Source organism: Polypterus senegalus, chromosome 5, assembly GCF_016835505.1.
Source record: "Polypterus senegalus isolate Bchr_013 chromosome 5, ASM1683550v1, whole genome shotgun sequence".
In the NCBI taxonomy this organism is placed as follows: domain Eukaryota; kingdom Metazoa; phylum Chordata; class Cladistia; order Polypteriformes; family Polypteridae; genus Polypterus; species Polypterus senegalus.
The window spans coordinates 103,681,743-103,696,489 of NC_053158.1; the positions used below are offsets into that span (position 1 = coordinate 103,681,743).

The 14,747-nt window shown below is 36.7% G+C and overlaps 1 protein-coding gene across 7 annotated transcripts in view; it reads right to left on the reverse strand.

Moving 5' to 3' along the window:
* The window catches only part of LOC120529409 (myosin VIIA and Rab interacting protein), a 544,611-nt gene that overhangs the window by 136,905 nt on the left and 392,959 nt on the right, over window positions 1-14,747 (reverse strand). For all 7 annotated transcript variants that reach the window (XM_039753183.1, XM_039753185.1, XM_039753187.1 and 4 more), the window contains 2 exons: window positions 10,093-10,173; window positions 5,564-5,713 (listed from right to left, as the gene is read on the reverse strand). In XM_039753183.1, coding sequence (XP_039609117.1) covers window positions 5,564-5,713; window positions 10,093-10,173 — 231 coding nt within the window. The remainder of the gene's footprint in view (window positions 1-5,563; window positions 5,714-10,092; window positions 10,174-14,747) is intronic.

The window sequence follows — 14,747 nt, forward strand, 5'->3', positions numbered from 1 at the left end:
AAAGACTGCAGGGAGGGTGGAATGGGTGGAGAAAAAAAAGTGTCAGGAGTAATTTGTGACAGATGGGTATCAGCAAAAGTGAAAGGGAAGGTCTACAGCAGGGGAGCCCACACTTTTTCAGCTTGCAAGCTACTTTTAAAATGACCAGGTCAAAATGATTTACCTAAATTTAAAATTACTGAGTATCAGAGGTGGGTAGTAACGAGTTACATTTATTCCGTTACATTTACTTGAGTAACTTTTTAAAAAAATTGTACTTCTAAGAGTAGTTTTACGGCACCATACTTTTTACTTTTACTTAAGTACATTTGTGAAGAAGAAATGCTACTCTTACTCCGCTACATTGGGCAACACTCGAATCGCTACTTTTTTTCCATTAGATAAAGCCTGACAGACAATTTTCAATCTGCTCTGTGTGGCGTATGCTGTCAAGTTGCACACACGTCTTCCATTGCGTCTCCTGATGCGAGGTTTTGGATGTTCCCCAAATCAAGGCGCTGCAACTTTGAGGACAGATGTTGCATTTTTTGTTTGAAATCATTAACTGAGCTAATCATATTGACCATAGTTTTCTCTTTTCCTTGCAGCTGTTAATTAAGCTCATTCAACGTGTTGGTCAGATCGGAAAAAAATGCTAAGTCTAGCGGCCATTGATCATTATTAAGTTGCTTGTATTCTACATGTTTAATGACAAGGAGAAACTCCTTTTTCTCCAGCCAGGGCTCTTGAAATCTCAGCAGGAATTTCTCCCTAGCCATCTGCCCCAACGAAGGCATCTTTTATCATCTCTCAATCTTGGAAGGACATCTTATGCTTAATGATCAAGTGACTCACCCGGAACGATGCTTCTGTTTGTCTGCCTTTGCTTTTGAATTCAGCCGAGTGAAAAATGACAGCTGTCCAATTAACTGCGATTTTAGTTCCATCTCTTTTCTCTTTCTCAGATCGCTTTTCGGAAGGAAGTCAGTTTCGTGGTTTTTATGAACAGTTCGAAAGTGCCTTTCCACATTTTCCTTCTTTGGAATACCAATGATAGATTGACAGATCAGACAAACGCATTTCAATTGTGACATTGTGAGAGAAAAAAATCCTCTTCTAATTCCACATCCAGCCCACAACCAACAATTTATTTATTTTTTTTAAATCCCTTCTTTAGTCGATATAAATTGGAAGGCTAACTAGATCACTTAGATAGCCGGAGTTTTGCAGTAGCTTGCACGTTTGATCGTGCGTGCAGGATGACCAGTGTGTTAGAAGAAAAGAGAGCTTAGACTGGCTGCCCTGTATGTCAATCAAGTGGTAAATGCCATAGGGAGGATATATGATAGACTAGCATTTAAAAAAAAAATTTTTTTTAATGCAACGCGATCTACCTGCACTACCTTACGGATCTACCAGTCAATCGCAATCAACGTATTGGGCACCCCTGGTCTACAGGATGGTAGAGACCAACTGTATTATTGGAGTTGGAGATGGTGGCACTGACCAGCAAGCAGTAGACAGAGCTGGAGATGGCAGAGTTAAAGATGCTAAGATTTGCATTGGGTGTAACAAAGATGGACAGGATTAGAAATGAGTACATTAGAGGGTCAGCTCAGATTGGACGGTAGGGAGACAAAGTCAGAGAGGCAATATTGTGTTGGTTTGAAAATGTGCAGAGGAGAGTTGGTGGGTAAACTGGGAAAAGGATATCAAATATAGAGCCGCAAGGAAAGAGGAAGAGAGTATGGCCTAAGAGGGGGTTTATGGATGTGGTGAGAGAATACATGCAGGTGATGGGTGTGATAGAGCAAGATGTAGAGGACAGGAAGATATGGAAAAAGATGATCTGCTGTGGCGACCCGTAATGGGAGCAGCCGAAAGAAGAATTCTAGTAATGTGTGCATTGTACAAAAGTACTGTATGTACTCTTCCAGTATGTATTGGAGATCACAATCTGATTAGGTCAATAGTATATTATTATCCACAGACAGCTATAGCCATTCCCCATTGGAAAATAATGTAACAGCATCTTTCACTAAGATCTTTAGATGCCCTTTTATTACTGTACCACACCACACAGTTCCTGGTATTGACACTGTAACAGGAACCAATCACCTTTTGGTTTCAGTTTCTTGCAGTGCTTCCACTACAAAAATTTTGAATAGCATTCATTGAGGCTCTATGTCTCTGATGTCTCCTAGAGGCAAGAACTTCTCTCTTCTGGTGAGGAGACCTGAAAAAATCCTCAATGGCTGCATATACTATACACGGAAAATATACTCTTACTATATATTTTGGAATTCAAGGTCTACCCAAAGAATATTTCTTTATCGGTGTGTTCACAATATACAGTGAGATTAAATTACTTTAAAGTCTATTATTATTAAACACTTACAAGCAACTTTATCAGAACATGGTATATGTTATAGAAAATTTTAAATAGCAAATAAACTGAGTAAGGACTTATCATTCTTATTCAGATCAGACAATCACAATAACAGAGGATTTTTGAAAGGTTGTCATTTCCCATGCAGCAATTAAGCCTCCCACCTGGACCTAACAGTCAGAATGTTTCATTCACTGTCACTAAAAAGGTAAATGTTCTATAAACAGTTATTAGCTGCACATGAACAAATAAGTTACAGGTTTAGCTACACTCCTGATCTTAAAATTTTCTTTTAAAAAGCTGAATGCATCAAGCAAAATGTTGAGTCTCCTGTGAAGAATTTTATATACCCATTTTTATATTAACGAAACTCTTTCCACAATTCAAGCAAATGTAGTTAAGATGAACAGTATTAGTGAGCTTGGATGAATTCATGAGTATAATAGGTGATGAAGCAGCATTCCACCCAGCTTTGTGTCTTACTGGGAAAGATTACTGCATCCATATACTGCCTATATCTTGTTCAGATTAAGGATGCATATATTCTTGGAAAAGTGTCAGACAACATGTATTTATTTAAACCAACTTGATTACTTATATTTCAGGCATAAACAAAAAATAAACTATTTTTTTTTAGTTACTTTTCATCATAAAAAAAATCTGAAGATGAGTATTATTTTTAAGGTCTGACAGATGTTTGAGCTCAATTAAATGATAGATTCATTATTTCTTAATCCTACCAAATATTACAGATGTGGAATGACCACACTTTCTGTATATTATACCTAGATGCCACTGATGAAAGATGGTGTGCCACAATGCTGCTTTCTGCTCTGAACAAAACCAGGTAGATATACAAAAGTGAATCACGTTCACTTGTGTAAGATTGTACTTCAGTACAAGCATTTCCACACTAATTTTAAATTTTGTTACCAACTCATAGAGTATTAAAGATCACCAGCTTCATTTTTATTTCCCATCCCATTAATTTTCTTTACAAATAAAGTTGTTTTAAAAAGGAAGACTTGTTAATTAATTTCCAAAGTTCACAAAATGTCAGGTCTGGATTAGTGTAGAAAGGTTAGAAATTGATGTTTAATGATGCCAGCAGTTCTGAAATTCTTTTAGTGATAGCTGCAGGGATCCAATAATCAGATTAATAATTCAAGTGCCACTTTCTTCAGCTCATGCAGAATACTTCAGGAAAAAAAACAACAAAAAAAAAACACACACATTAATGTATGGTATTGAAAGACCAGTGGTTTGATAAAATTAAATACATCTGGTCATCTTGTAGAATATGACCAATTTGAGCTACAAGGATATCAGGCTTGAAACTTTTCCATTTGTTCTGTGTGTTCCTGCCTTCCTTAGCCCCACATAGCCCTCAAATGTATGGATTCTCCTAGACCACATCCTAGCCCTGTATATAGTCGATCACAGACATGATTTATTAAATAAAAGGTCAGGTAAACCAGAAGGCAGGTTTCCTACCCTATACCATGCCAGGAAAGAATTCTGGCTGCCATCAAGGGCTACAGGCTCCACTGTTAGGACAACATACAAGACAGGGTCTGCAACAACTAGAGGCCCTTGTTTTACCACTATGGACCATTTGCTTGTTGGTCAACTTTCCAAGATGGGAAAAGACAATCTGAGATGGATGGATCTAGAATATTGCAACTACAGCTTAGATCACAGAGTTGACTTTTGGACAAAACTATGCAACACACCTGTTTAGAAAACATGATTATAAGATAACACAAAACCATACACCAATTTTAATTTGTTTTTGTATAATATTTCTGTCAACTTGAGTTGATGAAAAGCAACCTGAAGTTAAGTAAATTTCTCAATTTATAATCTTGGGGTTCATGATCCATTCATAACAAGTAACATTTCTCCTATAACACTGGCAATAATTCAAATAAACTTCTAGCAGTACCATGAGATAAGAAGAAAACTACTGTATATCTCAAACAGTGGATCTATTTCCCTTCAACTGAGTCATTTTCTTTTTTGTTATATTAAATCAAGTGCTTTTGTTCAAATATTTACTAATCTTACCAACCAATGAAGTTTAAACTGATCTGAACCATGCTGTCCAGTGTTAAAATGCGAAACCTTTAATCCATAAATTATTTTATATAACATTCATCATATAGGTTAATCTTTTTTTTTTCTCTCTTTTAACTTTCATGAAACTGTAACAGAATGCTAATTAAAGTGTTTAAATATATGAAAAGTAACAATGTGCACCATGAAGATGCAGCACATATAGTGGTCCTGCATTAGTCAATTATGGTACAAACAACAGCAGCTTCTTTGCTGAAGTATTAAAACTTAAAATTACTGCTCAAATCTTTAACACTTCTTGCAGAAACAAATCTCAATTTCAAAGCGTAAATTAAAGATGCATGAACCAACTACAGCTGGTTCAAAATTAGCCCTCTTGATTATACACTCCTTATTTTTCATATTATTAGTTCCTCACTGGTGTACTTCTGATTGCACATTTACTGTACTTTTTATTTTGTTTTAATCAGTTCTGTTCATGAACTCCAGTCTGAAACTTTATTGTAATGTTACTGAATTCAGCCAGAGCTGGACTAAATATCCTTCCCTTATGTACTCTTTGCTCTTAAACTTGTCCGCTTGAATTTAGTCACTTTGTTGTGAAAGCCAAACCTTGCTGGAAAAAGTAAATCTATGCCCGACTAGCACTGCATGACAAATTCAGATTGCAAATCAGGATGAAGATAAACATGATATTAGACTAAAGACAGGAAAACTTATTTTACTATCCACAAAAAGGCTTCCCAAACAGGTAAAGGGCAAGAGCAGGAGCTAGCAATTAAAAGGAGGCAAAGGTTTAAAGACAAAAACAAAATTCCACAGGTAAGGTTTCAAAATGTATCAGATAAACAAGAAACACTCAAACAGAAAAGTTGCTTATGAAACACAGACCTATGGCACTCTTTTATTTCATAAACACCCATTATAACAACATATGATAATCATCACACAATTTCTACATGATCAAAGCTACTAGGTAGCACAACTGAATGAGGAATGGAGCAGAGCCAAAACCTTTGCTTGACAGTATCTCAGAATGCCTTGCAAAGGTGCATAGTGTTAATGGAACTTTAGGAAGTATTTGTACTTTATAGTGATTATTCATAATATTGTACTCACCCATAAAGTATATGATCCCTTGCAACTGGCCTGAGAGGTTAGAGTGCTGTGCTCTGAGACACAAGGTGAAGTCATCTTGCTGCTTTCTGACTGTGGAATTGCTAGTTCATATTCAGACTGCATCTCAGGGCACTTTCTTCTCTTTATTATCTTCAAAAATAGAAATATAAAACAGTGATTTACAAAATCTGAGCAGACAAACCAAACGTGGCAAGGGGGAAAATGCAACATACTGAAAACTCTTTACATGGATAAGCATTTCAGATTAAGTGCATAATCTATTTCAATCTATGCAAAACTAACTGATGGACTGATTTAGTAGTTAAGATACCACAAAGAGATTCCAGGTTACTGGGCAAGAGACAAACCGGAGAGTTTTAATTTACGCTGGATCTTATTATCTTAGGGAAAGTCTGTAAAACAAAATTGGTAGCCTTGAGTATATTATACAATTTATTTCTGCTGACCTGAAAGAGCTGCCACTTAACAAGTGAGTTTGGAATTTTATTTAGGAATACTCAGAAAGTTATTCAGCTCATACATACAAGGTTTATATCAGGAGAAGATATATTCTACCAATGAACCATTTGTTTTAAATCAGCAATTAACCCAGAACATTATACCAGTTTGTCTCAGAGCATGCTCTATACATACTAAACCAACGCACAGTCACTGGATAACCAAACAAAATGTCCATGGGGCTGTGGGAGGAAAACTCAGGAGAAATCAGCATGGACACTGGGAGTATATACAAAGTCCATACCAAAGGTATTTCAGTTAGGCACTGTACCAAGGCCCAAGAATTGTGCAACAATTCCCAATGCACCATCATTTCATGCAACCTTAAAACATCTCCTATATTTTGAGATGTTTTAAAAACTAAACAGACTGTTGAAAAGCATAGAAACTGATTTGAGAAGGTTCACTTGAAGTGTATTTAAATTTATTTGTACTTTTCCTATATCCACTTGTCCAATTCATGGTGACAGGAAGCCAAAGGCTATGCAGGCATCATCATGTGCAATAAAGGAAACAATGCTAGACAGGGAGACAGTTCATTACAGGGTAAAATGTCTCAATAGATGTCTTATCTTCAATAAGATAGACTATAAAGTTTTTACAGCCTTGAGCAATTATAAGCAAAAAAGAAAAAATTCATCTACCAGTTTTATTAACATTCTTTTAAGGAGAGAAATGTACTGGAGCATATTCTAGCAGTAGCCAATACTAATCTTTCACAGGGCTTTACCATATACTGTATATACTCAATCTAATTTGTTCATAAATATGTCAATACATCAAAATATAAATCATACATAAATCTTAGATACTGGGGATTTACAGGTGCCGGTCATAAAAATAGAATATCATGACAAAGTTGATTTATTTCAGTAATTCCATTCAAAAAGTGAAACTTGTATATTAGATTCATTCATTACACACACACTGACGTGTTTCAAATGTTTATTTCTTTTAATTTTGATGATTATAACTGACAACTAATGAAAGTCCCAAATTCAGTATCTCAGAAAATTAGAATATTGTGAAAAGGTTCAATATTGAAGACACCTGGTGCCACACTCTAATCAGCTAATTAACTCAAAACACCTGCAAAAGCCTTTAAATGGTCTCTCAGTCTAGTTCTGTAGGCTATACAATCACGGGGAAGACTGCTGACTTGACAGTTGTCCAAAAGACGACCATTGACACCTTGCACAAGGAGGGCAAGACACAAAAGGTCATTGCTAAAGAGGATGGCTGTTCACAGAGCTCTGTGTCCAAGCACATTAATAGAGAGGTGAAGGGAAGGACGAGATGTGGTAGAAAAAAAGTGTACAAGCAATAGGGATAACCGCACCCTGGAGAGGATTGTGGAACAAAACCTATTCAAAACTGCGGGGGAGATTCACAAAGAGTGGACTGCAGCTGGAGTCAGTGCTTCAAGAACCACCACGCACAGACGTATACAAGACATGGGTTTCAGCTGTCGCAATTCCTTGTGTCAAGCCACTCTTGAACAAGAGACAGCATCAGAAGTGTCTCAACTGGACTGCTGCTGTGTGGTCCAAAGTTATATTCTCTGATGAAAGTAAATTTTGTGTTTCCTTCGGAAATCAAGGTCCCAGAGTCTGGAGGAAGAGAGGAGAGGCACAGAATCCACGTTGCTTGAGGTCCAATGTAAAGTTTCCACAGTCAGTGATGATTTGGGGTGTCATGTCATCCGCCGGTGTTGGTCCATTGTGTTTTCTGAGGTCCAAGGTCAATGCAGTCGTCTACCAGGAAGTTTTAGAGCACTTCATGCTTTCTGCTGGTGACGAACTTTATGGAGATGCAGATTTCATTTTCCAACAAGACCTGGCACCTGCACAAAGTGCCAAATCTACCAGTACCTGGTTTAAGGACCATAGTATCCCTGTTCTTGATTGGCCAGCAAACTCGCCTGACCTTAACCTCATAGAAAATCTATGAGGTATTGTGAAGAGGAAGATGCAATACACCAGACCCAACAATTCAGAAGAGCTGAAGGCCACTATCAGAGCAACATGGGCTCTCATAGCACCTGAGCAGTGCCACAGACTGATCGACTCCATGCCACGCCACATTGCTGCAGTAATCTTGGCCAAAGGAGCCCCAACTAAATATTGAGTGCTGTACATGCTCATACTTTTCACGTTCATACCTTTCAGTTGGCCAACATTTCTAAAAATCCTTTTTTTGCATTGGTCTTAATTTATATTCTAATTTTCCGAGATACTGAATTTGGGACTTTCATTAGTTGTCAGTTACAGTGGTGTGAAAAACTATTTGCCCCCTTCCTGATTTCTTATTCTTTTGCATGTTTGTCACACAAAATGTTTCTGATCATCAAACACATTTAACCATTAGTCAAATATAGCACAAGTAAACACAAAATGCAGTTTTTAAATGATGGTTTTTATTATTTAGGGAGAAAAAAAATCCAAACCTACATGGCCCTGTGTGAAAAAGTAATTGACCCCTGAACCTAATAACTGGTTGGGCCACCCTTAGCAGCAATAACTGCAATCAAGCGTTTGCGATAACTTGCAATGAGTCTTTTACAGCGCTCTGGAGGAATTTTGGCCCACTCATCTTTGCAGAATTGTTGTTATTCAGCTTTATTTGAGGGTTTTCTAGCATGAACCGTCTTTTAAGGTCATGCCATAGCATCTCAATTGGATTCAGGTCAGGACTTTGACTAGGCCACTCCAAAGTCTTCATTTTGTTTTTCTTCAGCCATTCAGAGGTGGATTTGCTGGTGTGTTTTGGGTCATTGTCCTGTTGTAGCACCCAAGATCGCTTCAGCTTGAGTTGTGAACAGATGGCCAGACATTCTCCTTCAGGATTTTTGGTAGACAGTAGAATTCATGGTTCCATCTATCACAGCAAGCCTTCCAGGTCCTGAAGCAGCAAAACCACCCCAGACTATCACACTACAACCACCATATTTTACTGTTGGTATGATGTTCTTTTTCTGAAATGCTGTGTTCCTTTTACGCCAGATGTAACGGGACATTTGCCTTCCAAAAGTTCAACTTTTGTCTTATCAGTCCACAAGGTATTTTCCCAAAAGTCTTGGCAATCATTGAGATGTTTCTTAGCAAAATTGAGACGAGCCCTAATGTTCTTTTTGCTTAACAGTGGTTTGCGTCTTGGAAATCTGCCATGCAGGCCGTTTTTGCCCAGTCTCTTTCTTATGGTGGAGTCGTGAACACTGACCTTAATTGAGGCAAGTGAGGCCTGCAGTTCTTTAGACGTTGTCCTGGGGTCTTTTGTGACCTCTCGGATGAGTCGTCTCTGCGCTCTTGGGGTAATTTTGGTCGGCCGGCCACTCTTGGGAAGGTTCACCACTGTTCCATGTTTTTACCATATGTGGATAATGGCTCTCACTGTGGTTCGCTGGAGTCCCAAAGCTTTAGAAATGGCTTTATAACCTTTACCAGACTGATAGATCTCAATTACTTCTGTTCTCATTTGTTCCTGAATTTCTTTGGATCTTGGCATGATGTCTAGCTTTTGAGGTGCTTTTGGTCTACTTCTCTGTGACAGGCAGCTCCTATTTAAGTGATTTCTTGATTGAAACAGGTGTGGCAGTAATCAGGCCTGGGGGTGGCTACGGAAATTGAACTCAGGTGTGATACACCAGAGTTAGGTTATTTTTGAACAAGGGGGCAATTACTTTTTCACACAGGGCCATGTAGTTTTGGATTTTTTTTCTCCCTAAATAATAAAAACCATCATTTAAAACTGCATTTTGTGTTTACTTGTGTTATATTTGACTAATGGTTAAATGTGTTTGATGATCAGAAACATTTTGTGTGACAAACATGCAAAAGAAAAAGAAATCAGGAAGGGGGCAAATAGTTTTTCACCACTGTATAATCATCAAAATTAAAAGAAATAAACATTTGAAATACATCAGTCTGTGTGTAATGAATGAATCCAATATACAAATTTCACTTTTTGAATGGAATTACTGAAATAAATGTATTTGTTTTGGTATTGCTTACTTTTTGCACAATTGTTGTGGCAAGCTCTTCAATTAGTTCTTCTTTGTTTTCTCGTAAGTAATAGGCTTCGTTTTGCTTCTCCTATTGGGGGAAAAAAATTAATGACATTTCATTTAAATTCAATATTTGAAATTATAGTTGATTTCCTTCTGATACAGTTCAGATGACTAGCCTACTTTTCTTTTTCCGCTAGTTGCAATTTATACAGACTTTAAGCTTTAAAATGCAATGACAAATGCTTTACTGAGATGTATTTTTGTTGGTGTGCATTGTCCACAATAGCATAATTGTTTTTACTTCCTACTCTATCAAGATAAACATTTCAACTTTGTCCTGGCAGTATTACCAATTGCATTTGCCAGATAAAACATTTTCAAAGCAAGGAGAAACACAGTCTATACTTGCTATAATACAGCTGTCTTCACAATGTCTTATGGAAAGGTTATATTCCTCTAGCTGGAAAATTAACCTCTAATTGGAAATCTCAAAGTGCATGGCACAATTTTAAGCCTAATTGTTCAGGTAATTATTGGTAAGATATCAAATACAAATGAAGTTAGGATAACTGCATCTATGTTACTACTGTACAAAGAATTACATATCAGGTAAAATAAGAACAAATTTGCATGTTCCTTTAATAACATTATATTTAAACAAATAGATTTTTTCCTTTATAATGATGAGTCACTGAAGATTAACTAACAGGCTATAGTTATAAATACATATATCAAAAACTAAGCTGGATTTATCAATCACATAATGTATAATAACAGCGTATATGAGTTAAGTTAATCATCATAAGTTTAACATTAAAATGAGATAGTGACTTGTATGGTTCCTCACAAACAATCATGCACACATTAACGCAATATTAACAGTGGCTCATCAATAAACAGAAAACTATAACATTAACAGATGCTCCCTCTACATCATAAATATATTTAAGGGACTTTAGTTATTGAGATAAATATTTTTATGAAAACCACCCATTCATACAACAGCTCCTTTCCTTTTCACCTAATGCTTTAAGATCGGAAGCTCTTCTAGGTTCTACTTTCAAGTACACTATACGGCAGTTTATGCATTCACAGTCCTTTCTGAGAAGAAGTACTTCCTGACATTTAGAGGAATTTTTTCTTGACTAGACTAAATCTGTTTTTGCTAACGTCATTATCTTAAAGACATATATCATCTCACCTCTTAATCTCTACTTGTTTAATAAGGTAAAGCTTAGCTTCATGTATTTCCTTTCATTGATTATATCTCACAGACCTGTAATTTGTCTAGAAGCTTAACTCTAAACTTTTGTTTAGAAATAGTTCTTTTTTGTGATATTCCATTAGAGGTCTTCCTGTGCATTACACAAATTAGGCATAGCCTCTCTTGGAATACATTCTTCACACTGTGTGCTATGTATTCCAACATTATAGTCTTAAGACATACCTACCTTACACTGTATGTTTAGAACATTGCTACATAATTATATTTCAAGTTTTTATTTCCTGTGTGTAAGGCTTAAATGTACTTACTTCACCTGCAAAATAATGAACAAATCTAATCTTTGCTTAGTCACATTAGTTGTGTTTTAAAAATTTACCAACTTAAATAAATTCTTACTCACATCTTGTTTGAAGTCATTTATGTAAATTATATTATTAACTGGCCCTAGCACACAGTCATGCAGTATTCCAACCAGTATGTCAACTAATCTAAAATGATTTGTTATACCAGTGCTGGTTTCTGCACCCAACTGTACACTGAAACATGAAACTTCCTAAAACCCTGTCTGATCACTAGCCTTCTATGATGTTCCTTATCAAAACCCTTTGAAAAATAAATCAATGTAATAATTATTGTTACATCAGCTATAAACAAATCATATTAGTTGCATCCTTATAAAATGTCAGCATCATAGTGCACTCTGATTGAACCTGACTGGGTCAGTTGCAGTGTGCATTGTATGTACAGTAACAAGACTGTACTGCATGTCAGGTTGGATGTTGCTTCAGTATGCTCTGGAGCTGTGTATTTGCAGTGGATCAAAGCTAGCTGCTATAGTAGTGCTTGCATATGAAGAACAGGTCTGAAACGAAATCAGCCAGATGTTGCACAAAAGTGGAGTAGTGCAAATTAGAATCTGTCCATTCAGCAGAGGTGGAAGAGTATCTCTTTATGGTTCTAGAAGATGAAAGATGTTTTTGTAAGCTGATGGTGAAAAGTGCTTTAGCCATGACAACAAAGAGCAAATTTCTGGAATGAGACTAACAGCCATTACACCATGCACCTTGAAACCGGTGAAGGGAACACAATTGTATATTAAGTCACTTCATAAGTAAATCTGACAGACTTAATACAGTGTTGAATTATACAGACTGTTATGGATTATGGACAAGAAAAACCACAAAGATATAAATGTAAACCTTCCACCTGCGTCTTTGACCCAACACCAACAAGGTTTTTCAAGGAAGTATCAGGCGGGCAAATTGATAATATTCTTGACATAGTAAACTTGTCATTAAATAGGGGAGTCTTCCCAGACTGTCTTAAGACTACTGTAGTTAAACCCCTACTCAAGAAAAATAATCTTGACCCCCTCTGCTTTTGAAAATTTCAGAGCCATCTCTAACCTGCCCTTCTTAAGTAAAATTCTAGAGAAGGCAGTCATTATGCAGTTAAATGACCACCTCAATAAACTTGGTATTCTTGATAAATTTCAATCAGGTTTTATAACAAATCACAGCACAGAAACTGCACTCGTTAAAGTGGTAAATGACTTGCAAGTAAATGCAGACAGAGTCCATTTATCTGTTCTCATCCTCTTAGATCTGAGTACCGCATTTGACACCATTGATCACAATATTATTAGAAATCGCCTTAGTCAATGGGTGGGCCTCTCTGGCAGTGTCTTAAATTGGTTTGAATCTTACCTGGCAGGGAGAAAATTCTTTGTGAGCTGTGGTAACAACATCTCAGAGACACATGATATCCTATATGGTGTTCCACAAGGCTCTATCCTGGGTCCACTGCTCTTCTCAATCTATATGCTTCCGTTAGGTCAGATTATCTCAAGTTACAACGTGAGCTACCACAGCTATGCTGATGACACATACCTGTACTTATCAATAGCACCTGATGACACCAACTCTCTCTATTCACTAACACAATGTCTTACTGGTATTTCTAAATGGATGAATAGTAATTTTCTCAAGCTAAATAAAATGAAAACTGAAATTTTAGTGCTTGGCAATAATGGATTCAATGAGGTTATCAGAAATAAACTTGGTGCATTAGGATTAAAAGACGGAAGTAAAAAACTTAGGGGTAACTGTTGACTGTAACCTGAATTTTAAATCGCATATTCATCAGACCACTAGGACAGCATTTTTTCACTTAAGAAACATAGCTAAAGTTAGACCTCTTATATCATTGAAAGATGCTGAGAAATTAATTCACGCTTTTGTTTTCAGTCGCTTAGATTACTGTAACGCATTCCTCTCAGGACTACCCAAAAAAATAGACAAATCATTTGCAACGAGTGCAGAATGCAGCTGCTACAATTCTAACTAGGAAAAGAAAATCCGAGCACATTTCTCCAATTTTGATGTCACTACACTGGTTACCTGTGTCTTTCAGAATTGACTTTAAAATTCTGCTTATGGTTTATAAAGCCTTAAATAATCTCACTCCATCTTACATATCGGAATGTCTGACACCCTATATTCCAAATCGTAATCTTAGATCCTCAAATGAGTGTCTCCTTACAATTTCAAAAGCTAAACTTAAAAGAAGTGGTGAGGCGGCCTTCTGCTGTTATGCACCTAAAATCTTGAATAGCCTTCCAATAGGAATTTGCCAGGCTAATATAGTAGATCACTGTAAAACACTGCTGAAAACACATTACTTTAACATGGCCTTCTCATAACTTCACTTTAATTTAATCCTGATACTCTGTATGTTCAATTCATTATAATAACTATTCATGGTGGCTCTAAAATCTGTACTGACCCCTACTCTCTTCTTCTGTTTCTTTTTCCAGTTTCTTTGTGGTGGCAGCGCACCACCACCACCTTCTCAAAGCATCATGATGCTCCAACATTGATGGACTAAAAGCCAGAAGTCTACATGACCATCATCATCAAGTCCTTCCGTGAGAACCCTAAATACAAAGATGACCATTTCATTTATTTCAGATAGAATGCCCAGAGGGGACTGGGCAGTCTAATGGTCTGGAATCCTTGCAGATTTTATTTTTTTCTCCAGCCGTCTGGAGTTTTTTTTTGTTTTTTCTGTCCTCCCTGGCCATCGGACCTTACTCTTATTCTATGTTAATGTTGACTTATTTTCTTTTCTTACTGTGTCTTTTATTTTTCTATTCTTCATTATGTAAAGCACTTTGAGCTACATTTTTTGCATGAAAATGTGCTTTATAAATAAATGTTGTTGTTGAAGTATGTGTCGGTGTAAGGGTTAACTATCATTGTCAAAACCCTGATATACACAAGAAAAGAAAGCTCTGCTTTGCATAATCTGCATTCAACTTTTTTTTTCTTTTTCGATGAAGTGCTCCTACACTTTAGAAAGTTTCTTTCTCAATTTTTTTTCCATCTCCTTCCCCCTCCTGTATCCGATTCGCCACTGCAACCATGTTTATTTTC